The 27563-nt window shown below is 41.8% G+C and overlaps 1 protein-coding gene across 1 annotated transcript in view; it reads left to right on the top strand.

The window, feature by feature from the left end:
• LOC146813100 (DBH-like monooxygenase protein 2) overlaps positions 1 to 27563 on the top strand; it is a 99243-nt gene that overhangs the window by 30499 nt on the left and 41181 nt on the right. The window contains exons 4-8 of the mRNA XM_085620077.1: positions 605 to 688; positions 2018 to 2182; positions 8595 to 8697; positions 22342 to 22508; positions 25836 to 25927. Coding sequence (XP_085476203.1) covers positions 605 to 688; positions 2018 to 2182; positions 8595 to 8697; positions 22342 to 22508; positions 25836 to 25927 — 611 coding nt within the window. The remainder of the gene's footprint in view (positions 1 to 604; positions 689 to 2017; positions 2183 to 8594; positions 8698 to 22341; positions 22509 to 25835; positions 25928 to 27563) is intronic.

Raw genomic sequence — 27563 nt, 5'->3', positions numbered from 1 at the left:
CATGTCTGGTAGCAGTGTCTGATATTAGAAAAAAACACTCCTGCAGAGGGACAGGGGTTCTGTATTCAGAACAAAATGACACTATGAGATTGGGAGTGCAGAGATGGACGTCTGCTGTCCCTTGCAGGCCTTCCTCCTTGCATGAACAGAATCCTGGTTCATTAATATTGGGGCTATTTCTGTGAACCCTGCCGTATGCTTGTTTTGTGCTCCATCAGATTTGTGTGTTCATCCCAGGGCACAATATCGGGTCTCAAATCAGTCAAACAAATGTATGGACTGCTCTGAGACCCAACCAAGAGTACATGAGCCCATTAGTTCCTCAGACAAATCACTTTATTGCATATGATTTCGGGCTATATCGTAACCAACAATTAGAAATCATGGGAAAGTGTATGAAAGTTACATCATCTGTGCTGCAGGGTGAAAACTGTTCACTCGTATTGCCAAACAAGTTTAAACCACCTAGAACATCTACAACTGTTGCATCCTATATAGTATAGGATTTCTGCTCTTAAAAATGTCACCTTAAATGATTCTTCCTATGGAGTTTTGATAGAAATTGAAACTATGTTCTTACGTCCTTTTTCTCTTCTTTCTTTAGTTTAGTGTACCAGCTAATGCAACTACCTACGTCTGCTCATTCATACCATTGCCACAAGTGACTCAGAAACATCACATTTATAAGGTAAATTTCTAATTGTAAAAAATGGCCAATGTTCTAGGAATCCCTGTACACATGCAGGTGACTTCCTACCTCGTAATACAGTATTACAAGAAATGGAGATTCCTGCTATTGATCTAGGGACTCAGTGAAGTTATTTGATTGTGCATAACCACCTTGCCTGCAAATTATTTCTTCTTGCACAAGTACACAACTACATTTGTTGATGCAACTCATCCTGAAAACAATACTAGACATCGAACACAGGGGTTTAATACCCGTCCGCATGGAAATCGGTTGGTCTGGCACTGGTCATTTCAAGAATTGACTACTGTAATGCACTTTATCTGGGCCCAAACAATAGCCTTGAAGCCAAACTTCAGCTAATGCAGAATATACTGGCTAGGATCATCCTGGGTGTTCCTAAATGTCAGTGCCCAAAGGACTTAAGAATCTAAACTGGCTTCCTATAAAGCGTATTCGTTTCAAGGCCCTCTGTATTGTACACAAGGCCCTCCACCAGACTAACCTGGAAAGAATCAAGGTGATGTTCCATTGGTATTCGCCTAGAAGAAATATTCGCTCATACCACCTCAATTTGGTTACTGTGCCCAGAGTCCGAAAGAAGAGATGGAGGTAGAGCCTTCTCGGTCGCTGCAGCTAGACTGTGGAACTCTCTTCCTCATCACCTGAAAAGTATTAAAATGCATGCTCTCTTTGGATATCTTTAAAGGTCTGGTTATTCACTTTATAGGCTGAACTTTTCAGCATTACTTTTGTTCTGATTAACAAAGGGCCTCCACACTCATGGTGGAGGCCTTGCAGTCATGGCTGAGTCTCCGCGGCGGGGTGGAATCCCAACAATGAGAATTCTCATTGCAGAGATTCTGAGTGCCTACACTCACTCACCATTGCCGGGCTTCCGCCATGAGTGCGCAGGCCCTTTGTAAATCGCACCCCATCTGTGTTTGTGTATTGGTACCCATGTTGTCAATATCAACTTGATTATAGTGCCTAGACACCTATAGACATTTGTTGCATTTTATAAATAGTATTCAAATCAGGGCAGGTGCCGCTTGCCTTATTACTGTCTTTTTTGCTCAAATTGATTAACTGAATTTTAACTAATTTATATTTTCTCAGCCTGTTTCTAAAAAGCTTGATATATATTTTTTTTAATTTCTCGTTGATATTTGTCTTGTCTTGTCATGGGGTATGTTCAAAGACCTTTGTGTCACCTAACCACATCGACTTTAGTCTCACCTCCTGGAAATGTTAGAGACGCGCACCTCCCATGTGCTTAACCAAATGCTCTTCCTGTAACACACTTTTTATCCTGTGATTTTCTCACAGTATGAACCCATTGTACAAAGTGGCAACGAGGGACTGGTTCATCACATCGTTCTCTACAGTTGTCCAAACTCCACCAACGTCACCATCGCACCAGGGTCATGTTTTGCCAAACCAGACTTTAATGCCTGCTCCAAGCTGATGATTGCATGGGCTATTGGCGGCACGGTGAGTGAATTAATAGACCACTGCAGTGGTCCAACATATGTGGTGACTGCTACACACAGTCAAGTACATGGTTTCCATCCCAGAAATGGGCTATTCCAATGTGTCTAACTCAGGCTGTCTCAACATTATTGCCCCTACAGTGTCACTTTGCATGATATTCAACCATCACTTCCTATTTTGATCAAACAACTTTCCCTGTGGCTTCATCAATTCTTCTACTGTGGCTATCAGTTCCCTTCTTATTCAATGGTCACCTGCGCTCAGGATACTGTTCAGCCATAAAAAGCCATCGGTCACTTTGTGCCTCACCTGCACAATAAGGAGCCTCGTTCAGGCAAGTGATTTAAAATGTACTCATCATGATAGTATAGAATGTTTCAGTCTGAGAATCAACTAAGCACTCTGGGAATGGGTGAAACACCGAGGGTCTGATTCACAAAGGGAGAGTTCTCATTGCGGAGATTCCGTCCCAAGTGCGGAGACTCTCCTGTGACTGCGGGGTCTCTGCCACAAGTGCCGAGGCACTTTGCGAATCAGGCCCTGAGGAAAGGAAGAGCTAGACAATGCAAAAGGGAAAAGTGTAGAAAACATAGTCAAAAAATCACATCAATGGATGGCAGATTATTAACCAATATATCAGTGGCTGTATTCCAATCTGGATTTCATATCTACTGATTATCCCATTTGTTTATGTAGGATGACCATGGACAAAAGAATGCTTAGAATTTACATGTCTAAAACAAACCAGCATTTGCAATGCAATAGGTCTCGCTTTTACATGAGTTTAAGCTATTGGTTTGTAAATGACACTGTCTTTGTATGTTTGAAAAACCAAAACGTAAGTAAAAAGCTTTGTTATTTACAATGCCAATAGCTCAAACTTGCATAAATGCGAGACCTATTGTAAATGGTAGGCCTCACGGACCGCGGGGGGGGGGGGGGGGGAGGCACAGACAACGGGAGGGAGGGGGTAAAGAAGGCACGACAACAGGAAGGAAGGAGGGCAGAGTTGTAAAGAAGTCATGAAAGCACGTCATGCCCGCAGTAAGAGAAACTGGATAAAGAAAATAGTGCTCAAAGTTTAAATAACACGTACCATGTAACAACCAAGGAGGGACTAATCAGCCTATTTACGAATCGGAAGCAAGCATTTGGGACAGACCATGACAAGCCAATGGCAAATATGCCCCGAGAGGGGGCGGGGCATCTATTACCTTCTCCACTGCAGCAGATCGCAGAGCAGCGCTGGCGCAGGCTCGACCTAAAAATTCAAACTAACAGCACCACAGGAGCTATACATCAGGACAGAGAATCAAGGCCGTTTTGGCTCAGTGATTTGTGTCTCATGGACCAGTCTGTTTAGCTCATTTGATAAAGTAAATGGATATTCAGTAGAACAGATATAGCTGTAAATAATGACAACCACTTTAACTATGAAAATACCTATTTTAAAACCAATACTAAAGTACATTTAGAGCATTTCTGTAGTGCAATGATTAAAGAAGCATTAAAAAAAGATGGGGGGGGGGGGGGGGAAAGCGGAGAAAGACAAAAGTTAAAATCAAACTTGCATACTGTAAGGAAAAGTGAAAAGAAAAAAAAGACAATAAATGGAGAAAGCAAGGGGATGGTGCAAAAGAAAAGGCAACAGGAAAAATTCTGCGGAACAGAGCAGTAGAAAGAAATTAAAAGAAAAGAGGAAGGAAAATGGCCAATACAGTAAGAGCGAATTGTAAAGAGCAAACTACAGTAGCACAGGTATACATGGTGAATGAACTAACAAGCTGCAGCTAGATCATGCCTCGAGGCGCAGCGAGGAGAAACCTCTTTATTTTGCCTCACTGTTTCCTATTTCTAAGTGTTCTGCTTTGTGCAGTCCACTTAGAAAAACAATCCTGCCTACAACAGAGGCACCCTTGCACCATGACACAAGGGAGCCTGTCATGGCGCAAGGCAGCACACTGCACCAGGGCATAGAGAGGATAGGAATGCGCCTTAAATGTTAAATACGTCGCATTCCTGTCCTCTCCCTTTCACTCACTGCAGCTCAGCAAGGAGTTTTGCTGTGTGGCATTGCATGAAATTATGATCAACCTAGCCCTAATAGGTCAGAGGGAAATGGAAGAAGTACCCTAACCACCGGGAGTGGGGAAAAACTGGGGTGCAACAGAAACTAAAGTGAAGTATGGAACCACATCCATGCTGGAACCGGAGCTAGGTCTCTGCTGTAATTCTGCACTCCATACAAGACCGATCTAGGTGCAAATCCCATTTGCTGGCAGAGTTGATTAATGAAATCCCTCCGAATGAGGCCCCCTATATCTTCTGTCCGTTTCCTTTTCTTGTGTGCTCCGATGCTCACTCTTTTGCAGGCCCTTTTTCCCTGTTTGGTAGATACCTTACCTTCCACCCACTCCTCTCCCAAATATCTCCGAAGGAGGCCGCAGTGCACGCCATCATAAAATGATGTAGCCTGATCTTACTACGAGGTAAGTGTGGCTGAAACTAGAATAGTGGGAATAATGGATCGCTAACCATCAGTCAATCAATGCATCACTCAAAAAGGTAAACTGCATTGTCTAGGTACCCCTAGCTTCCTGCATTGAATAAAAACACTCGAAGCGCTAATTTCAAATGGACTCCAAACATCTTGACTCATAAGTCATTAAAAAGCATGCATGCCTCTCCACTGACAGCAAACCAAAGTTACAATCGTTAGTGCAAACCAAAATGCTAAAAGTGGTGGTGCCACACCAACAGCATCACATGTCATCTACCTGCTTACATGAGGAGGGGAGGCAGTTGAAGATCCTACCTGAGAAACCTGCAAACAGACCTCAAGGAGATTTGTGAGACAGCTTAGCTTACATTTTACAAAGGAGTTATTCTGCGTTGTGGCTCTTCTCGAGTGCTGGGCAATGCCCGGAGAGAGTAAAACTGTGTAAAGCGTGTGGGTGTTCTTGAATTCAAGATTAAGTGGAAGCAGAAAGTATTGTTAATTGAAAATGTTTCCTAATATGAACTAAAAATATTTACAGGATTAAATCCAACGGAACAATTGGTTGTCAGTGCCCCTGTTTCATTCATGCTACTGGAAATTTTAGGCAAATTCACACGCAGCTCTAATGCATTTGCAGCAGACTACTCTATGCCAAATTCTAAATCTGGCCCTCCTTGGATAACTAATGGGAAGTAAATTTTGACAATCTAACCGTAGGAATATGGGGCACATATTACTCGTAGTGCTCTGGGGGCACAACCAGACATGCGCACCCACACTGACCCCAGGGCACTACGGTATTACAGAAGGGGCCTCAGATGCAGTAATAGAGCAGGTATACATGTAGTACTAGTGCTGTCTTGGTAGGGCATTCCCTCATCTGCATGGAGGTGTGAGCCCATGCAAATGAGGGACTTAACCTCTGTCCCTGCGCCTTGTTACAGATGCGGGTGAAGAGACAAACTAGGCTTTCGGGAGGCACATTGTAAGGGTGCCCCCTGAGGACCGCCCTCTCGGAGTAAAAACCCCCACACTCTTTAAAATGCAGATGGGTTTCTCTTGCACAGAGAATGAAGGGGCAGTTGCTTTAGTCAGCCGCTCTGCATTACACTTAATAATAATCTGATTTATAGTAATCTGATTTCTAAAGCGCCTGGTTACGCCCAAAGGCATGTCCCGTGCTAGGCAAAATCCCAGAAGCCTACAACGCAACAATCCTCCCCTACTAAGTGTGCTGCCTCTAGGGCAGCACACGTTTGTGGCTCTTCTGAGATCAGCATGTTTTTTGGAATAGTGTGCCCTATCCCGGGAATGAAATTAAAGGTGCGCTGTAGCACCAACTGAGGCAGAGCAGTGCACCTGATTTATAATACTGGCTGTGGTTAGCTTTTTTTTTTTTTTTTGTATTTTTTTTTTTTTTGGGGTCATCTGGAGTGCTGTAATGTTTGCAATTAACAACCAGTTTCGGGCTGGTCAATAAATGTTACTGATTTGTGTCCCTTTTTGTGATGAAAACCAAAATCTTAGCCCTATATATTTTAAAATAATCTATTGCAGATAATATGAAGAGAATTACTATACAAAAAAGAAAACCGGGACAGTTAAAGTGATTAATAACAATGTATGAAAAAGAATTGCAATATTGTGATACAATAAATTATTGCATCAAATTATCATATCAGTCTTTGGTAACCAACTCTTTTCTTCTAGTCAGTAACAACTTTCTTAGCACCAAAGTGCCCGGGTACGTTTCGTAGGTTGCGTCCTACTGCATACCTTAGATGCACAACTAAATGGCTCCCAGTTAGCTCCTGTACTTTGAGGAAGACTCCATCTGATTCAGCTATGGTGTTTTTGAGCCTCAATGGAGCTGCTTACTTTCAAGAAAATGTTTGCAGCACAGCTTGCACAAAGTGCAGCTTCCTCCCTCCCTGACTGTCACTATCCGTCTTAAATACACTTCTTATTATGAAAAGGTCAGAGCTCATGCTGAATTAAATACATTGCAACAATTAGCATATTAATAGTTTTGCACATTTACCAAAATGCACTACACATTATAAATCAGATTAATACATATATATTAACAATGGAAGCACTATCAACCTATAATAAAAACAATTTATGTTCTACATATGTAATCAGCAGTAAATGAAGCACATGTTTATAAGTGAAAAATTAGCACCCACCTACATGAATTTATGGATACAATAGGCAACACAAGTAGAAAATGCAAAGCACATGTCATTGTAAAATGCGAATAGTTTGGAGTAGTTGACATGCTAGGTAAGAGAAGCTCTTGAGTGCTGTTGTGAACATTTTAAGTTAAATATTTTGTTAGCAGACCGCTCAAGAACTTTGATTATGGTGATGTGATATACCCGTTTTAGGCTAATGTAGCATGCTGCTTGGTTCAGCAAGTGGTATAGTTTGTGCAGGGATTTGATGTAGAATTTTGTTTTTAATGAGATACCGAAGGCAAGGCAAAATGCGTAACTGCTTAGAACACTAACCAGGACGGATAAGGAATTCCAAAAAGATTACTTGGTGGCAGAACTGACTTTGAGGCAAATAGACATTGCGGTCAAATTCCTCCTCCAGGTTTTGAACTGATTCCTCGGTTGAATGGTGGCCCAGAACAAGCAATCACATAAGTGTGTAAGAAGCAATCACATAAGTGTGTAAGAACAAATGTTCACAGTACCTTTTTAAAGGTTTGCCTTTAATTGGTTCAGGTCTTTGCAGATCAACCATTCCTAAATTTACAGGAAAAGGGAGATTGAGTGGCTGTAAGAAAGGAAGCGTAAGAACCATGTAGGAATTAAAAGTATCTTTCATGCGGTCAATCCTAGAAGAACCACACACAACAGATCATAAAGCTCACCATTTTAACTGATAAAAGACTATGAAAGAAAACCGATCAGTTCAGGACTAGATCACTTACAACAACAAATTGTCTCTTTAATTACGAACCAAATGAAAGGCCTGTGGCAACTGCACCTGACAAATGCTGCACAGTGACTGACTCAGAACAACTAAATATGACTGGCTGAGTACCCACAGATGCCAGTTATTTTAACAGAGTACAATTTATAGTTTCTCGTGACCTTTTGGAGTTTTGATCGACTATTTGGATATCCCATCAGGCATTTTGAATTCCCATTGGTCCTCTGAAATTCCTATTTTGGCATTTCTATGATAGTTTAGGTTTCCGATCAGTGAAGTATGTGGAGTTGCTAGTCTTCACTTTATCAGCAACTAATTCTTGATGGGCAGTTGGAGTGGATTGTGTTATTGAGATTACTGTTGGTCTTGTTAATTTCCTGTTGAAGTTTTTAATTCTGTGATCTTCTGTTTACTGATTCAGAATATGAATCTAGAAAATCTGAATTTACTGCAAGTGTAACAATCCAGTTTTGCCTCAGTTAAAATTTAGAACAACTCATAACATTGCATGACCAAGTAGATCAAATATCTACATAGCCTGCATGCATGATCCTCCTTTTCAAGTAATACCTCTTCCCAGGGAAACCAACCAGATATCCGACCACCGTTGATGTTACCACACCAACTTCTTATCATACCCCACAAGCACCAGGTTTGCCATCTCTCGCTTTAAATCGCTTCCCAAAACCTTTCCCCTTCCCATTGTTGTGTATTTCCTTCAGAATCTAAACTACGCACTGTAAAATCTCCATCTTCTACTGCCTGTTGCTTTGTAGAGAAGTGTGCACTACATGAGCAAAATGCAAACATATTGGTGTTTAATAGTTTCAATGACAGGTACATTGTATCCCACATTTACTATCATACAGATGATACATAAAGGCCTAAATTAATTAACATCAGTGATCTGGTCCGCTTATTACTTACCAGTTTTGTGTTGTAATACGTTCTCTTCTTCCTCAACAGGCTTTCACATTTCCCAGCAATGCCGGGATCTCTCTGGGAACAGCTGATGATCCTACCTATGTTAAGATGGAAGTGCACTTCAACAACCCAAATATGCAAACAGGTAGGTGCTTGGAAATGGGCTCTGGTGCTTTTCTTTGCCCCAGATTGAACCTTCTCCTTCAGTAAAACCTGCGTTCTCTTGGTACACCAGCTTATGTAGGCATTTTAATGTATCTGCATTGCATCAGGCACCACAGGGTAATACAATTAGTCACAAAGCTTAATGTATAACATTTATTATGCACCAAAGTGAAATGTTGTTCATTTTTGAAAAAATAGATACGTAAATAAACAGGGGTCACTTATCCAATTAAAATGCCTTTTCAAGTCAAAAGAGAAATAGTATGCATTTTTGATAAAACATGCATAAATGGAATACATATTAAATACAAGTCACACTTCACATTAAAATATTTTCAGTAGATAGTAGCAATCTATTGAAATTAAGCAAACTTTATTTTTGGTATTCAAATGGTATTTGATTAATTTGAATATACATGCTGAGCCACTGCTACAAGAGTATTTTGTACAAGTATAGGGAAATGCTTTTTTAATAGAATATATTTTTAAGGGGATTACAGAATATGAGGGACCCACTGTTGCATGTTTTCTTCAGCAGTCTCTCATAGGGAAATCACACCAAAAGGTCTAACAGGTTATATAATCAAAAATCAAGATCACCTACATATCCCACATTAAGGTGCTGGTACAGACTAGGTAGAAACATTCTATTCCTTGGTGAATTATGCCAGCAGAGGGACCAACACCCTTCTAAATGATTCTGCACTGCTGCCCCTCCGTGCACTCATTGCTTGGTCTACAAGGCATCTTTCCACTTGAGAACTGCCTTACTTAGATAACATATACATGTATATAGCACACGTTCACCCACAGGCATTTTGGTGCTGAATAACAGTTTGTTACCCAACGGTACTCATTTTATTGACCTCTGATGGATGAAAGGCTGAGTGGACTGCCAGGATTTGAACCTGTGACCATGAAGTCGAACACAGGCCTCTGCAGTAGACTTATTAGTCCACTGAACCACGAGACCAGGCCACGAGACACTCCAATGTGGGTAACGTTAGGTGAATCAATCGTCCAGCTAGGAATAATCTAACGCAAGACAGACAGTTAACATGGACATGAGCTGCTCAGTGTGTCCAGCGATGGAGACAGAAGGGAAGGCTGTCTGATGGAACATGGGCCAATGCTAACAAAGGGAGGATAACGATCAATCGCTCGGTTGAGGGCAGCTGCCAGAATGGATCTGGGAATGGATCTGATGGAGAGGGAGGTGATGATCACAAACTCACCTTCAGAAAGAGAAGGCTCGACAAATTCCTTAAAGAAAAATATAAAAGTTGTATCCAAACTAGCACAGCAGATTCCTGGATTTAATGATGGTTGAAAAGTAAATAATTATTTGTAAAAAGCCAGACCTTGTGATGAATGATGTAAAATGTAAGAATTAGCACATTAATACTGTTGCGCATTTATTGAATGCTATCAAGCATTATAAATCAAATAACTACATGTATATGAATAATTGATGTGCTATCGTAAAGCAAATATAATATGTTCTACAGGTGCAATCAAAACTAAATACAGCACACATTTGAAGGAAAAAATGTGCATGGATATACTAATTGCAATATAGATACATAAGCAGAAAATATAAATATTACATCAGCTTATCTGTTTAACTTGAAATTGCCTGTTATTCCCCTACTATAGATGTGTGCCAGCTTCTACATTGCTGAATGGAATAGTTGTGGTTGAGTTCACAAATCTCAGCCTCGGGGGCATCCCTGATTTTGCTGATGTTCTCACTCGTAATATTGAACTCGCAATACTCTTGACCATAATTTAAGTTAGTTACGAATTGTGCATGGTTTAAATGATTTCTGTCAAACGTTGTTCGGATCTGGATGTACTATGATGAGGCTTTGAGCCTGATCATGGAGCACTCTCACTGAGACCTTTATGAATATGTACAGTATTGTTTGTTTAACCTCTAGCTCAACCCTGGTAACTGTGGCTTTGAGCAGCCAGGCATAGCCCAAGAACATAGCATCAAGCATTTATTTGAACCATATAGTTGAATAAAATTCACTCACCAATCAAGTCACAATCCTTAATAAAACATAGTGTATGTTTATGGATTTTTAGAGACCTTAATCATTAAAGTTGACTGGAGGGTTCCGGAGTTACAGAAATACAACCGCAACCAAGCATTGGCAAACAGTTTGTACATTTTTGAAAAGTTAAGAAAGTTAGTACGAGTGTTCCAGCTTGGCTTGGGTGACCAAATCCAACAGGGATTAGGTCTGAAGGGGCCAGAAAGGATACTTAGAACAATTGCCTGCCCACCAGAGTGGGTTTAAAGCAAGAGTCAAATTTTAGTACAAAATCACCATAGGAAACAATGGAGTGATCCTGCTGCTGAGGGATACAGGTAAAGCTGCTCAAATGGATGCTCCGTTTCTGGTGTGGTGGACAAGGATGTCTCTGGTGGTTCCACCGACCACGGGTGATGTGGGGGTGTACCTTGTCATGGAGATCAACGTGCCTAGAAGTCCTCCGAGTTGCAGTAGTCGCACAGCGGCTGTGGCACTACTGGAAATGAACCACTACAGTTACATGCAGAAAATTTGGTGGGGGCTCTTGTCCTTTACTATCAATGGATCTCGTCTCTGGCGGCTTTCCCAGGTCAGTCAGACTCAGGTGCAGACTTTGCATATCTCAGATTCATCAATTGGTGCGTCTGATGGGTAGCAGCGACTCTTCAGTAAGGGCTACTACTTAGTCGTTTTGGTCTTTCAGCTCTTGTGTTCCTGGTGCTAGTGCCAGGAGATATGCCAACTGATCCTTGGAGTTTCTGGAGTTGGAGAAGCAGGAAAATCAAGTTTTCCCAGGGTCAGGAGGCAGTCTCAGCTCGCTAGCCCCAAAGTGCAGCAGGTGCAGTCATCTTGGTGGTGGAGCTTATTTTTGCACAAGTGAAGGTCAGCAGGATAACATTTCTTTGGCCCTCATCTTCAAATGTGAACTAAGGGTAGGGTGCCTTGGGTGCCCCATTCATCCCAGAAACATGTCCCAAGGGGGCCACATGGTCCCTAGCCAATGGGCTACTGGGTCACTTTCTCTCTAGTTACAAAGTTCATGTGATGTGTGGCACCTGGCTATCCTGGAATACCCCCTTCTAGCACCTTCCAGGATGGCTCGACCCTTCCTTGGTCATCAGGAGCTCAGCATTCCACTTTAGGGGTGTGGCTGCTAGTGGGTTACACGCACATGGGGAAAATCTGTTCTAGCACTGGTTTCTGCCTCTTTCCCCTGTCTCCTAGTTGTCTGCAGGAACAAAAGGCCTCCTGCTTGGGGATGCTGTTAACAGCAGCCCTACAAGAATGTCTCCAGCTTTGAAGCAGCCTTTGATCAAGCACCCCTTGTAGCTTTCCTGTGGAAGTATGTAACACCTTGCTCTGTGGCTAATGCCATTGTCCCCGAGCCTGGGAGTCATTTACATGTCTCCGCAGGTGGCCAGAAACCCATCTACGAAGTGCAGGGATGCATAACTTTAATGTTGAATTTAAATCTGATCTGGCCATCAAGTTGAGTTTAATATCCCCATTAATTTTATCTATCTTGACCTTGTTAGGTGGTCTCATTCAGGAGGTAGATGGATTTAAGTGCTGTTTGTCCTCTGCTGGCTGTTAGGTGTTTCCTGCTCTACCGGGGCCGGGCTTTGCTCCGCCCTCTACACCCGTTGTCTCCTCACTGGGGCTTTACAGGCCATTTGACTTGGTCGGTCGGCCGGGCTTGGCTCCGCCGGACCACAACTCCCAGCATTCCTAGGGGCAGGACGCCTCACAATCCCACGCCAGGAGGCGCTTAAAGGCGGGCTCAGTCCCTCGTCCCACGAGGATGCGCGCGGGACGCGCCAGGCTAAGCCCGGGCAAAGGGCGGGCCCTCTGTGGCCCTCAGAGGCCTGAAGAGACTGGACTGGGCCAGAGACTCTGGGTTTGTAGTGCCGGACTTCACTCGTAAAGAGACTCTACCTGTTTTACCTGTTCAATGAATAGTGTCATCTGTTTCGTGTATTAAGTTACATGTGATATATTCGATATAATGTCTAAATTGAAACCAGTTAAAACCGCTCCCGTGCTGGGGACCTTGGATAATTACTTGGTGCAAAAAGTAAATCGTATAAATAACGATCGTAGGACCTCTTTGGGATTGGGGAGCACTTTAGTGGTAGAGGAAGTTATGCCCTTGCCGGTCGACGTCATGGATGGGGCATTAACCTGGACACTAGAGAGAAGGCTGAGATACCGGTTGTTGCCCAGGTGCATGCACATCCACATGTAGAACCGATGGACACCTCGATTGAGGAAGTAGAGGAGATACCAGCAGTCCCAAGGCCAGTGCGATCCTGTAGGAAAGCACAAATGAAAAGGGCTGGGAAGCATAATAAACAATCTGATTCAATTCAGCCAGTTTGTAATGGCTCAAAATCCTCTACTCTTAGTAGAAATAGTGAGGGCGATGCCAATATAAATCTAGAGCAATTTACTTTACTGATTAACACCTTAGAAGTAAAGTTAGAGGCTAAACTAGAGGAGATGTTAAGACCTTTGACAACTAAGCTTGACATTTTGGCATTGGAAGTAGATAGACTTGGTGGTCTGTTAACTACACACTGTGGATGAGGGGCAGGAAATCACGATAGGGAATGCACAGCGGCTTTCTCAGCATGTCGCTGCAGCAGTAACGGTTCCTCCTGTGACACTAGCCATACCTCCCCTGTCTACATGTCCCACAATAGCTCTGGAGGGTAGACATGATTCCAGGCATATGAGGAATAGCCGCTATCTCAATCTCCTGAGTGCGCACCATACGTGGTGGTGCTGTCTAATGTTCCACCTTGTGATGACCATCTAGCTTTACCATATGGGGAATCCCACACCTCATTAATAAACTAAACAGTTGCATGGCTCAGCAAAAACTGTGGTTTTCCTGTTGCATATTCGGACCAGATAATAGCAGTAAGAAGGGTGAATTGGGTTGGTCCGTCCAGAAAATTAAGCAGTGGGCATTGTATTGTCAATTTTAAGCATCCCCAACACGTGGCAACAATTTTATTAAGAGCATCCTTATTGTGCAATATGAATAGTATGTGTTCGTCCACTGGGCTATTTCTATGCACATCTGAATAAAGATCCGCGCCTTCAAATGAGAATTAAGCCAGCAAATTCAGAGCCCTGCCCTGGATGCACCATATGTGTACAATATTAATCAAGGTGGGTATGGGCTATCTGTAGAAACACAAAATAGACTTAATTTTGCTGGCCATTGCAATAATGGGTTTAACGTGGTCATACAGAATAGATATGATGCTCTGTCTGGCTTGGAGGCATGCGACTGACGTGAGGTGTCTGTGGGTCTCGGTAATGTAACACCAGCTGAGATCACCCATTAAGACCATACAGGTTAAAGCTAGTTGTAATAATGTTATTTCCTGGAACATCGCAGGCTTGGCATCAAAGATGACGGATGATAATTGGATTATGTATATTAAGCAATTTATGATCATTTGTCTGCAGGAGACCTGGTCAGTGGAATGTGATTTGTTCCTTGAAGGGTATAAGGCCTTTTATGTTCCTGCAATAGCATCAAGTAGAGGTAGGCCTAAGGGGGACTGGTGATTTTTATTTCCGTTACACTATCCTGCAAAATTCGTAGAATTTAACAGCAAACACTGGATTTATAGGCTCAGTATTGAATGGAGAAAATTGTCTGGTTGGTTTGGTAAATTTTTATAATGCTGTCAATGCCATCACGGGTTCTAACCAAATATTTGCACTAAATGAATTTATTAACTCTTCATTGAGGGAATGCCTCCATAACCTTATAATCATGGGAGATTTTAATGTTCATCCTTGCGGTGATCCCCTGTCGAAATGTTTAATGGATTTGCAGTGTGACCGCCTTGGCGGTTTGCATTTGGAACATACGATAGAAGGGGAATTCTTTAATGACTTATTGAGCTGTTTAGATCTTTCTTTGGCTATGGCCTTGAGGGATCCCACAAAGTGTTTTGATACCCCAACTTTTAAAGGCCATGGGAGGGGTAATTTTATTGATTGTGTTACTCTCTTTGCCTATGCAGTCATTTGTGGACTCTTTTACTATCGAACAAAGGGAATTCAGTGATCATAATCCACTCACTGTTCACATGAAGGGTCCCTGGATGATTAAAGATCGGAAATGCTTCAATGGCAGGTTGAGCACAATCGATGGGAGACGGTGCCTAAGATGGTCAATGATTACTCCTGACCTATTATATAAAAATATTAGGCAGAACTGCACGAAGGACATTAAGAACTGTATTGAAGAAGGGGCAGACCCAAATCAGGTTCTTGGTGCTTTTCAAAGCTTGACGGAGAAGGTGTCTGAGTTGATGACGGTCCCAGTAAAGACCATAGAGAATGAGGGCCCGAGATGGTTTAATCATGCTTGCTCTAAGGCCGCACGTTATCTAAGGATCGCCTTGGCAGCTAATCCTAGAATAAATACGAATGTTAAGATGTGTCGTAAAGAATATAAGTCTGCCATTGCTTCACGCAAGGAGTTAAGAGCAGAGGCCTGGGATGAGATTCTCGATCCCTCTACTTTAAAATGTAGCTCTAGATTCTGGACGGTATTAAAAAAAACATTTTTGGTCCAGGATCCGGGTGATGGTCTAGAATGCTGCATAAAAAAGGAAGAATGGGAATCACACTTCAAACAATTGTATAGTTGTGTGGTGATTGAAAATGTAAATCTGCTCCCTGGTAATAATGGTGGAATTATTACATTTGATAGAGGCGAGGTTATGGAGGGCATAGTGGGACTAACAGCCAGGAAAGCTCCTGGCCCTGATGGGATCCCACCAGACTTGTACAAGTCTGAACCTAGCTTTTGGGCTCCCATTTTAGAGTTTTTAATGCTGTTGCTGAAATTGGCTGTCCCCCTTCATGGGGAGTTTCAACGATTGTCCCTGTCTTTAAGAAGGGGGGTAGGGGGATAGTCCCTTTTGTTACAGGCCAATTTCATTAATTGACTCTATAGTAAAAATTGTGGGGAGAATCCTGTTGCAGAGATTGTCAAACTGGGCGCTTGAAAACAACATCATGTCTATTTCCCAGTATGGCTTCTGCAGTGGTCGTTCTACTATAACCCAGTGCCTTAAGCTTTTTTTAATACTAAATAAATACACTGTCGTTCAGAAGGGCACTGTCCATCTCGCCTTCATGGATCTGTCATCAGCCTTCGACTGTTAACAGGGGAAGGCTGTGGCAGTCCATGAGGGAGAAGGGTGTGGATAGTGGGATCGTTAATTTTTTGGTAGACCTACATAGTAACACTAGCGCTAATGTTAGGTACTCGTCTGATCTGTGTACCACTGGCAATTTTGACATTAAGAAGGGTGTGCGACAAGGCTGTATTCTTGCCCCCTTTTTAATTTTTATATTAATGAGTTAGATACCGTTTTACAAAAGGTACAGGCTGACTGTCCCAGAGTTGGTAGGCGGGGTATTCCTGTTCTTTTATATGCAGATGATGCAGTTTTAATCTCTAGAACCGAGAAGGGTCTCCAAGCCTTATTAAATGCTTTTAAATTGTTTGAAAGACAGACCTAATGGTCAACAATTCTAAATCCTTTATTATGCAAGTGGGCCTACAGCCAAAAAGGAACTTTGTATTTAAATTAGACGATGTTTTCATCCCCATCACAAAATCGTTCTCGTATCTGGGGGTCCTTTTTGATACTAAATTAAGTTGGGGCCCCCACTTGGCCAAAAAGAAAGGGGAACTGGCAAGGGTTAATGCTGCTATTTTTAACTTTGCAACAAAATTGGGGAACAAGCCCAACAATGCCATGATGAAACTTTATAATGCAAAAGCAGTGGCAACTGCGGTCTACGGCAGTGAATTATGGGGCTATGTGGCTGGCGAACAGCTACAGGTGGCTGAAAATGCTTTTATGAAGCGTCTTGTATGTGTTCCAATTGGCACATCTAACTTGGCAGTACATGAAGAATTGGGGGCACAATATTTATGTGTCCTCTTTTCTCTACGCCCTTTGAATTGTTGGGCAAAACTGTGGTTGAATCAGGGCATTCCACTAACCCACCTGATTGTCAAAGACCTTTTGTCCCATGATAAGGCAATGTGCACCCCCTGGTTAAAATATTTGAAATCCTGTTTTTCTCGACTTGGTTTGAAAATCCAAGCGGGATTGTAAAAGGGGATGTGGAGGCAATTAAGCGTGCCTTTGTATATGGGGAGAAGGGTTCAACGAGAGGGAGGAGCTCCTGAAACCCAGTATCAGGAAATACGTCATGTTAAAAACCTGCGAGACAATGGAGCCATATTTGATGGGCTCATTTAGTTCCCACGAGAAGTTCTTGCTGACAAGGTTTAGGTTAAATATCTTTCATCTGTTAATTAGACCTAAAAAATATTTTTAACAAGGCTGCAGCTCCCTGTGGCTGCGACGGAAAGTCTCCACAGGACATGCTTCATTTTATATTTTTATGTAAATTTTATGACTACCCGCGCAAACGCTATCTGGTAGCTCTTTTTTAAAGAAACTTAATTTTAACCATATCAGACCAGCACTTCTGTATTTACAACTTTTGCACAATGACAGTGTTTTCCATGTAATTGATTTTTTAAAATTTTCTGTTAAATTGAGAAACTGTTTGGACCAATGAGGCTGTTTTTCTGCCTCATTTATCTTGGGAACCTATATGGACTATACTATGCATTTGCACTTTATTAACTATGAATTTATTGCATGGAATTTCAGATCTGCTTTTCTTTTTAACTGTGTTTATGTATACTTTTATGGTTTGAATCCAAACCGAAAAAGTTTTATTGATTGAAGTGTAAGCAGTTTAACCCTGTGTTAACCTTTGCCAGCAAAATGACAATTTGGAGGTGTTGCTGAAAAAACATATAAACATATTTCTTACTTAGAAATATATTGCTCCCTACCATAGGACTCTGTCCACCTGATGGAGGGGAGCCTGTCAAATGTACTGTAAAAAGTTGCCCCTTTGCCGTTGGTCATGACAAAGTCGAGTTAGCAGTTTGAAACACTGCCCTTTCAGTTTGGAGTGGCAGGCTCATGTGATAACATGGGCTCATACACAATTGGCATATATAATTTACTTACAAGTCCCTAGTAAAGTGCACTACATGTGCCCAGGGCTTGTAAATGACGTGCTGCTAATGGGCCTGCAGCACTGATTCTGCCACCTACTTAAATAGACCCTTAACCGTGTCTCAGGCCTGCCACTGCAGAGACTGTTTTCGCAGTTTTACACTGTCATCACGACTTGGCAAGATAATCTCTTGCCAGGCCCCAACATTCCCATTTTATACATACCAGTCACCCCTAAGATAGGCCCTGTATAAACCACAGGGCAGGGTGCAATGTAAAAGACAGGACATGGACCTTAAGTTGTGCATGTCTTTGTAGTGAAAAATGAAATTGGGAGTTTTTTTGGCCATTTGGTGCCTGCTACCGGTCTCTGTTCAGTCTGGGTTGGGTGGCAGCTGGGCTTTGTGTATTCCCTCTAGACAGCCACACAAAGGGCTTAAGGTGTGGCTGCTGGATATTCCTGGTAGAAATGGTGGGAGAACCAGGGCTCAGGCTCCCACTAACCCCTGAATTGGCTTTGTCCTGTCCACACAAAGTACTGCATATCCCCCCTGCAGTGAGTCTGGGCCAGGGCAGGAAGGGTGGACCTCTGTGCACTTCAAAGCTTTCTTTGAAGTCTCCCCACTACAAAGGCACAACTGGGTATGAGTACTGGACCTATGACACCATGACTGCAGTACACTTCTGGACATGTGACCACTCTGCCAGGAAGAACTGATGTGCTGCTAAAGGACTGCCACTCAACTGCTGTTTGCGGAACTTGTGTTGTGTTACTTTGTTGCCAGCTACTCTCTTGCCTTGGTGAGAAGAAATGGACCTGCGTCACTTGAACGCAGAATGACTCCAATAGCTTGCTGGCTTCCCTTCTGTTTTTAAGTGTTGGACACAAAAGACTTACAATCCTCCTGTTTCAACACTTTAACTCTACTGCTTGTTAGTCTGTCCTACCAAGAGTTACCACCCCAGTCCTGGACCCTTGTGAGTGGACCTAGGCATTTGCTCCAGCATAACTGATGCATCCTCTGCTGCGAGAACAATCAAAGTATCACAGCTGTTGAGGGAAAAGGATTGATGCATCGCTTTTGGAACAATCGCATTGTATTCGAAACTGCTGTACCTCGGAACCAGTGCATAGCTCCTGGAGCTGTCGCATCACTGCCCCTCTTGTGGAGAAATCTGGTGTATCACCCCAACTGTGTGGGGATCACTGACGCATCACTCTGATGCACCCAACATCTGTCGACGCAAACCAAGGTACTTTTTTTCAGCAAGCCTAGGGGGGGATCTCTGTATCTGGTCTGCGCTCCATCGATATCTGCCTGAACTCTTGACTTTGTCCTGGTCTGGTGCAACCAATTAATTCTTTTGAGAGCTTACTGGTTCTAATCTCTGTATTTGCATTTAACCTTTAACAATTCATGTCTCAACCTCTACACATTGGATTGTTGGTGTTTTGGTCTGGTTTTGTTTATTAAATTAAGTTCTATTTTTCTAGACTTGTGTGGATACTTTTTGTGGGGTGTTTTCACTGTTCCACTATTTGAAGTGTTGTACAAATACTTACCCATTGCCTCTTAAGTTAAGCCTGACTGCTCTGTGCCAAGCTACCAGGCGATGAGCACAGGATAATTTAGGCTGTGTTGTGACCTATCCACCGAAAAAGCCACCCACTGAAAAAAATGCATGATAATGTGATGCATCATGCTGTGATGTCACAAGTTTGGCCAAAGTTGGCACATGGTGGCTTACCATGAATACAGCATTTTATCCCACCCACTATATACAGGGTTTGTCTCCTTATAGGTTTATTTTGATATTTCAGTTTTTCTCAGTAATTTCAGTTTTATGTATAAATGTTTCTAAGGATCTCTGGCAAAAAAAAGAATCTCAAGTTTTGAGTAAACAGTAATTGGTATCTGGTACTGTGTATGCATGTGTAAGGACTGTGTATGAGCATATGACTAGAGATCTAAATAGGAATAATAGAGTTCAGGTCCTAAGCAAAGTCCCGAATCCTGTAGGGGGCCTTTTTGAGGGCTGAGACATGTCGACCATTGTGGATATGAGCTTCCTAATATAGCCTTGTGTCCTACCACCTTTTTAATCCTTCCTTCACCACCATTGCAATAAAAGGTTAGTTTTTCTGGCTAGGCAGGGATAGGAATTTTTAAGTGGATCCCTTACTCTTTTGAGACTTCTGACAGGAACTTCCACCATTAGAGGATTCTTTGGAGAATGCTGGCTGGCCGATGATGAAGCATGACACCCAGGGGCTGTGTGAGGCCATCCCGTTAATTTTAGGCAAATGCCCTCGTGGTCCTAATTAAACTGACTGGGAAAGATCTGTCACATGGAATTGAGAAATCACTCTCCTACAGGTGATTGGCTCTCTAGTTGGAGTTTGTTTTCTCAGTGGATGGGTATTGATTTAGTGAGCACAAACATCCTTTTCCATAAACTCTATCCTTGTGGTCTCTTGTGTTCTACTGTCTTTACCTATCCTGACGAGGAGTGATTCCTGCTTGGACATGGTGCATACCTCTGCCAACCAGAAACCTAATTGCTAACAGCCTCCAATCACCACTGCCCTTCCTTTCTGATTACTTGTCACCCTTATCTTCTGATTCTTCTGTCCTCACAAGGCACTTTTTACTTGCCTCATAACTGGAATCGCAAACATGAATACATTGAAACTATTTTGGAATGCTCCCTTGTCGGAACTAAATATTATTTTTCTTGTAGTCTATTCTATAAAGTGTCGTTTCCTCTACCCCAAACTCTTCCACAAAGAATAAGCCTTTGGGTCAGCTAAACTGTCCAATGGAGAAGTAGAAAACATAATAAAATATGTTTATTCAGCATGTCTTTATGGATTGTTGAGAAAAGGGCTGTAGAAATTCAGATTCAGCAGCTAAATTAGTGCCAGCGCAGGTGGAAATGCAGGGCAGCACTGTCTCCTTGTAAAGTCTGTGCAGCCCTGTGTTTCAGAAGTAGCAGAGTGCAGCGTTAAGCCATTTCCCCATAAATATGCCCCAGATTTCTTGCTACCTTATCTATACCTCTTCTACTAAGTAATGTATATGTTGAAATTTGTTGTGGTGGTCTTTGTGTGTTGGTTTCTTGTCCCCTCTTTTGCAACACATTTAGACCCAGATTTACTAACCTCTGATGCAACACAGCAAAACAACTTGTTGCGCTGTGTTAAATAGAGGGAGCTGGAAGCTGCAAATTAGACACCCGTGCTGCAAGAAAATAATCCTGACATTTTCTTCTTTCTCAGTGTGCTGCAGAATGTACACATAGAAAATGAAAGTAATGAAGTTAACATTTCCACCTCATTGCGTCTCTGTGGAGATCGAATATAGTTTGGCCGCATTACCAGATTTAATAAACCTAGTAAGTCTGGTAATGAGCTGAGATCCATTGGTGGATGCGTGGAAATGCCCACACTCCACCCATGGAACACCACCTCAAATGCAGAGAAATTCAAGACAGCGGTTTGTGCTGCCTTGCGTTACTGTTTTTACTGGGCCAATAAGAGCCAAGCAAGGTGGCTTTGTGTGACTTAGTAGTTCTCACTGAAGACCTTGCATCACTTTGCATGATGCAATGGAAATGCAAGGGCTTAGTAAATCTGGGCGTATGTTTAAATATAACACTACTGTTTTGGTCTTATTTTTAATTTTGCACTATGAATGAAAGGTACTCTAGTAATCTTATTTAAAATATATGCCTTTGGAAGCTATTTATTGTAGTTGTCCTGCATTTATGACTGATTCTTTTGTGTTACGGGGTGTCCTAATATCTGCCAGATCTAAATGAGCAGGAAGCATACGTTTTGCAGAGAAGTTCAACTCAAGAAATGGAAAGCAATCCATATCATCTTCACAGATCAAGCAACTCCTCATATGAACAATTTGGAAAGACATTGTGTAACTATGGGCCTGATTAAGAGTTTTGCGGACCGGGTAATCCGTCACGAAGTACCCTGTCCATCAAACCCTGAGTCCGCTCTCCACACTTAATATTAATAATCCGGTTTATAAAGCACCTGATTATGTCTACATGTATGTCTCTGCACTCAGACAGGAAGGCCTTAAGTTTTCCTACGATGAAGCCGAATATAAATCTTTGCCAATCTAGGTAGCCGTCTCTGCCTTTAGTCTGTATTTGCAGTATCTTTGGTTCAGGTTTGATTCTAATATCCGCTCTGGACCGCTTATTTAATTTACGTTGAGCAGGCCTGGTTCCAAGTAGAAGCAGGCAGCCCTTTGTGTGCCTACAGACAAACAGTGTCCATATCCTAGGAAGTCAGAATAACCCTAGAAGGCAACGCTTTTTAAATGTCACACTAGAGATGATTAAATTGGATAGATCGGCAACCTTTCAATGGAACGTTTTTAGGAGCATGTACTGCTTATATGAACTCAAAGTTGTGCTCTTAACGTAGTAAAATTGTTTTTATTAATAGAAGTGTTGTGTCTTTTCCTCCAGGACTTGTTGACAGCTCTGGTGTCCGGATCCATTACACCCCAGTCCTGAGAGAGCATGATGTTGGGATTCTTATGACTGGGATTGCACCGGAAGCTTATACCGTCATCCCTCCGAGGGCTCAATCATTCAACCTTTACTCCATCTGCAAAACTGCAGGTTTCAGTCAGGTGCATGCATGTCTTAACCTAATTAACCTTATTAATTATCCAGTGAAATGATGTCCCTATTGCTCATTGTCCATTACAATGATGTCTCCATTGAACATTAGAAATTGTGTTGGCAGAGACATTGCTAATTTGCTGCACTGAAAAACCTGCTCTCAGATGGGTACTGGGTTGTAGAAGTATGAAATGAGTCTCATTCACAAAGCGTTTGCAGTAACTTACACTTGGAGTAGTCCTGAATTAGAGTAAATTTGATGTATTCCTGACTTACTCTTGAAATTCATGAGCAAGGCAGGAGTACTACAAGAATCACATGCCACACCTACTCGTGCAGCAATCCTCGTGAATCGGGACATTGATGTATATGCGCGTTAGCTATTGCAACAAATCTTACTAGAGGAATCCCCTAACCATAGGAGAGGAACACATTGTGATGTTTGTTCAATCTCCGTCTATGAACATTACATGAATGTCCTCCTTACAAATGGTCCAATAAACTGTGTCCAATACACCAAAATCTGTTTGCACAGGTATTGCTATTATAACTTAGCCAGTAATCACCGTGTGTGGTAAACGCTGGCTGTCATAAAGTCCAACCACTGGAATTAAATCCTGTCAGGCCAAAATGCTGACAAATGCCATAAAACACCGGAACATGCACATTTTGGGATGGTAATCACCGTTCCTTTTGTAATGCCCTACATTAGCCAAACTGCAATAGCCACAATTATCACACCTAATACATTCAGATCAGGGGTATTACATACCCTACCTGGGGCGTGATCTGGAATTCCATGAGATTGGTAATGAGGGAGGAATTACCATTGCCACTGATACAGCAGGGTTTCTTGAATCTCAGTCTCTTAGTAAAGTCATCAAAGAGAATCCCCCACTGGCTGTATGGACATAGTGTTGACTTGAAGTGTAAAAAAATTTAACATCAGCAATACATTTCAAGTACAGTGAAACCAATATGGCTCTACAAGAACAGAATGGAAGAAATCCAAACCATAAAGGTTTAGTAATCTGAATTTATATATGAGAAAAATATTCAAAATTAAAAGACCTACTGCAAGCAAAATGTTGTTCAAGCAGGTTCCGTAAAGGGACTTTCTTCTAAATAGAACATCAAAAGGAGAAGGTGTTACTATCAGATAAACCAAGTTTAAGGTTTGAGAGAAAGTATGCATGATCAAGCATGAATCTCAACACTCTGGGCAAGAGAAATCAGCAGAGACAAGAAGTCTTCTCTCAGACATCTAGACGGGGTCTGCACAACCGTTCTAAAGACTGCATAAATAAAGGATGAAAAGATTCTAAAAGGCTTCTTCATATCAGTTTCCACCAAATGAGCCTATTTGAATTCAATGTTCTCTGGACACAGGTGGACTGTCTGGTTTCGAAGCTCTCAATCAAAGGTGTAACCATCCTGGCACCCTTGGATGTAACATCAATCTAGTCTGTTGGATACAGGAGATTCTCTCCCACCATTAGTCCTTATTTTCCGAAGCTAACGTTTAAAAGTTCAGTAGTCTACTATTCCAATATAATACACAATTAGACTATTCAAACTTAACCAGACCAATAATAAGACACCAGCAGAGAACAGATAAAGGCACCTGCAAGACTTTATGAAAATGCAACTCAGGCCTGGTTACTAGTTAGGCCAACATTAGATTCAAAGTAAATTCTAGAGGAGTACTGTTGACCTAATTGAGTATATTTAAGAATATGCATTCCCTTATGACAACTACAATTATTATAATTCCACTAAATATGTGGGTGACTCTAATCTGCATGTATACATAGCCACTCACTACAAGTGATTAATTGCTCAGTTTAATACAGTTAAATCCACATCAAGTATAAAAGTTATATATAAAGGGACAGGGCGCTGAATTACGCTGCTCCACCACCTCATGTTTGACTCCTTTAGCTAAAATAGTGCATTGCTTGACACTGTTCTGAAATTGCTGTACATAAAGCCACCAACCCTGATGTTCGAATGTGAAAAAGTGCAGAGGGATATTTTTGGGCAGAGTCACGATGTGCAGAATGCATTAGTGCAACACCGGATTAAAATAAGCTCTTTCATGTGTCGCATTCTGTTTGCCGATAGAAGTCTATATTGGTACTGGTAGATGAGTGGGGAGGGCAGGAAAAATCAAATTCCTGTGTCATTGAGTTAGTGCCATTCTGACCTCCTATTTAAACTCTCTTCATGGTCACCTTGTGGGAAACATGTCTTGTCGGTTAGAGGGAGACCACACCACTGGTATATCTGCATGCACTTTTCGGAATGCATAAGTATCTCTGCAGAAAGCACATTACTCACGGAGTTACCCTACCCGCCCTTATGGATTATTATTTTGAACAGACAAGCGCCACTTTAATCCACTTCAGAAGAATGAAATGAAGAATAGACTGGTTTCAAACTTGTAATTTGAAGGTGGCACCAACATTTAGATTGCATAATTATTAATCGCTCTCCTGCCCCATAGTTCACATGTTTGTTATAAACATTAACTATGTAAATGCATCTGTTATGTTGCTTCTTGAATGGTACCACTTTTGAACCTTCTGATTGAAATATCAATCTTTGAAATGCTTGTGATTTTGATAAAATATTTTTTAATATCTTTTGAAACTTTTGAACATATCCAACTTGTTTCTTTCATTACTGACCTATCCTAAGTACTCCTTTCGAATATACTTGCAGAAAGGTAGATTAAAAAAGTCAATCTTCCTTTCTCACTCTAGACAAAGGGCCTGTTCCAAAACAAAGTAGAAAAATGTGCAGAGATCGCCACCGCTGAATGAATGTATTTTTTCTTCTTTTATTTTCTCAAAACATTCCTAGTTTATGCCTGGTCGCAGGCGATGAGATCAGGTATACTCCTGGGAAGGCCTTGTGACCCTTTAAAGTGGGGTCCTTTTCCTGCTGTAGGGAGTTCTCCATAGCAGAGAACTCCACACAGCTAATAGGATCTATGCGGCATTCCCAAACCTACATTTCAAACCACTGCTCAAAACCCCACTTTCCACTCTTGACTGGGACTTTCAGCGATGGGCAGCCCTGCTCTCGGGTACAGAGCACCTCTTTAAATGGGATTCCGTCTGCCCTGCATACCTTCGTGAATACTTCAGTAGAGACATCAAAGTTTAATTGAGACAAACCTATTCATGTCAAAATGTACCTTTTTGAATAGGCTGCTAACTTTTACATACATCCTAATTATTCACTGCAATCGCCCTTGTTTTTGTGAAGCCAAAGTGAATGAGAAGCTGATTTTCAACATTATTCCTTGTGTCTTCTATCTAATGTTCTAGCTGGCTGGTGAGGAGGTTCCAGATATGCAGGTGTTTGCCAGCCTTCTCCATACTCACATGACTGCAACTGCTGTGCAGATAGTTCAGTACAGGTAAGCTGAATAAACCTTTGATAGGCCTAAAAACACTGGAGCACCAATAAGGAATGTTACACATTGTCGTGGGTGTGGCTGGTATCTGTAAGGCAGGGTTTTCATTTATTATTAGTTCGGAGAAGCCCTCTTGGGAAGCATGTCCGATATCACGCATGCCTTTGCTACCAGTTAAGCTTTGCAAAGCATGCCCATTACCTTGTGGTCCTTTACCATAAGATATAGAAACACACCTATATATTTTTTGTGTATGTATGTATATGTATATATATATATATATATATATATATATATATACACTATCAAAATCGTCACTGAAATAAACAAAGGTTAAAATAACGTTCTAGTCTAGTTAAAAAAAAGAGAAATTGACTAGATAGCAGAATTAACTATAACATGTGACCCGCCATGCACAGCTTATTGCCTGCTTCCAACTCCCTGCAGGCAGCCAACCCCACACTGCGTTTGACTATGTGTAGCTGGTGGTTGGCCACAGCTTTGCCTGCCACCAGGCCCTGTGGCTAAACCCCAGCAGGCAGCCAACTGCACACCATTCACAGACTTTTGCAAACGCAGTGTAGGGTTGGACTTCGAGCCCGGGGTACCCCATGCCCTGGGGCAAAAACGTATGTATGTATACGTTTTTAGTTAGGATGGGACCCACATCCCAGTTTAATAGATATTTTTATACATGTGTATATATATTTCTTCACTGAAAAACAAAGTTTACAGGGACATTCTAATTAGGCTCTGATTCTACCCGTACAAAACCATGGAAATTCAGCAGTCATAGCTACCTAAAACGTATGCCCCCGAAATGCACTGCTTATGACCTCACATAGTACATCACCTTTGTTTATGTATGTGTGTATATGTAGGTTATAGATGTATAGTGATTATGTTTTCTCCTTGGCTCCTTTGACCTGTGCCCACCTCTGAGACCTAAACTACATTTAACTCCTTTACCACTACCTTCAATGCTAAATTTACCCTAGTTTCCCTTTACGTTTACCCTCCCCTAAAATCCTAAATCACCTTTACCTCCTACCTCTATCCACCCAAACCCTAAAATTACCCATACCTCCCTTTATCACTACCCACTACCGAAATACTAAAATCACCCTTACCTCCCTTTACTTCACTCACCCCAAACCCTGAAATCACCCTTACCATCATTTAGCTCTACCTACACAAAGCCTAAAATCACCCTTACTTACCTGTACATCTACTCACTCCTAAACCCAAGTTTACCCTAACCTCCCTTTATCTCTACCCACCCATAAAGAAAATAAATCTATCTTTATTCTCTTTAAATCTAACCACCGTTAAGCCATATAATCACCTTTACCCCTTACCTCTACTCACCTCTTAACATCAAATCATCCTTTTCTTCCATTTCCTCTACCCGCAACTAAACTACATTAAAAAAATTGTTATTTAAAAAAAAAATCTTACCTGCGAGGTAAAGTACTGTGAGAAAAAGGTACAAAAACGCACCTGGGTGTTGCCTTGCTGCATGGTAAAGGCACACATAGTGAAGGATTTGTGGTAAAGGTGGTTTCCCTCTTAGTTCACTTTTTCTACTATTTCTTATTCCAGATTTCAGTTTGGTAGTCTACATCAACGCTGGGGAGGT

The sequence above is a fragment of the Triturus cristatus genome, chromosome 7, assembly GCF_964204655.1.
Source record: "Triturus cristatus chromosome 7, aTriCri1.1, whole genome shotgun sequence".
Taxonomy (NCBI): Eukaryota; Metazoa; Chordata; class Amphibia; order Caudata; family Salamandridae; genus Triturus; species Triturus cristatus.
This window is presented reverse-complemented; position numbering and strand designations above follow the sequence as displayed.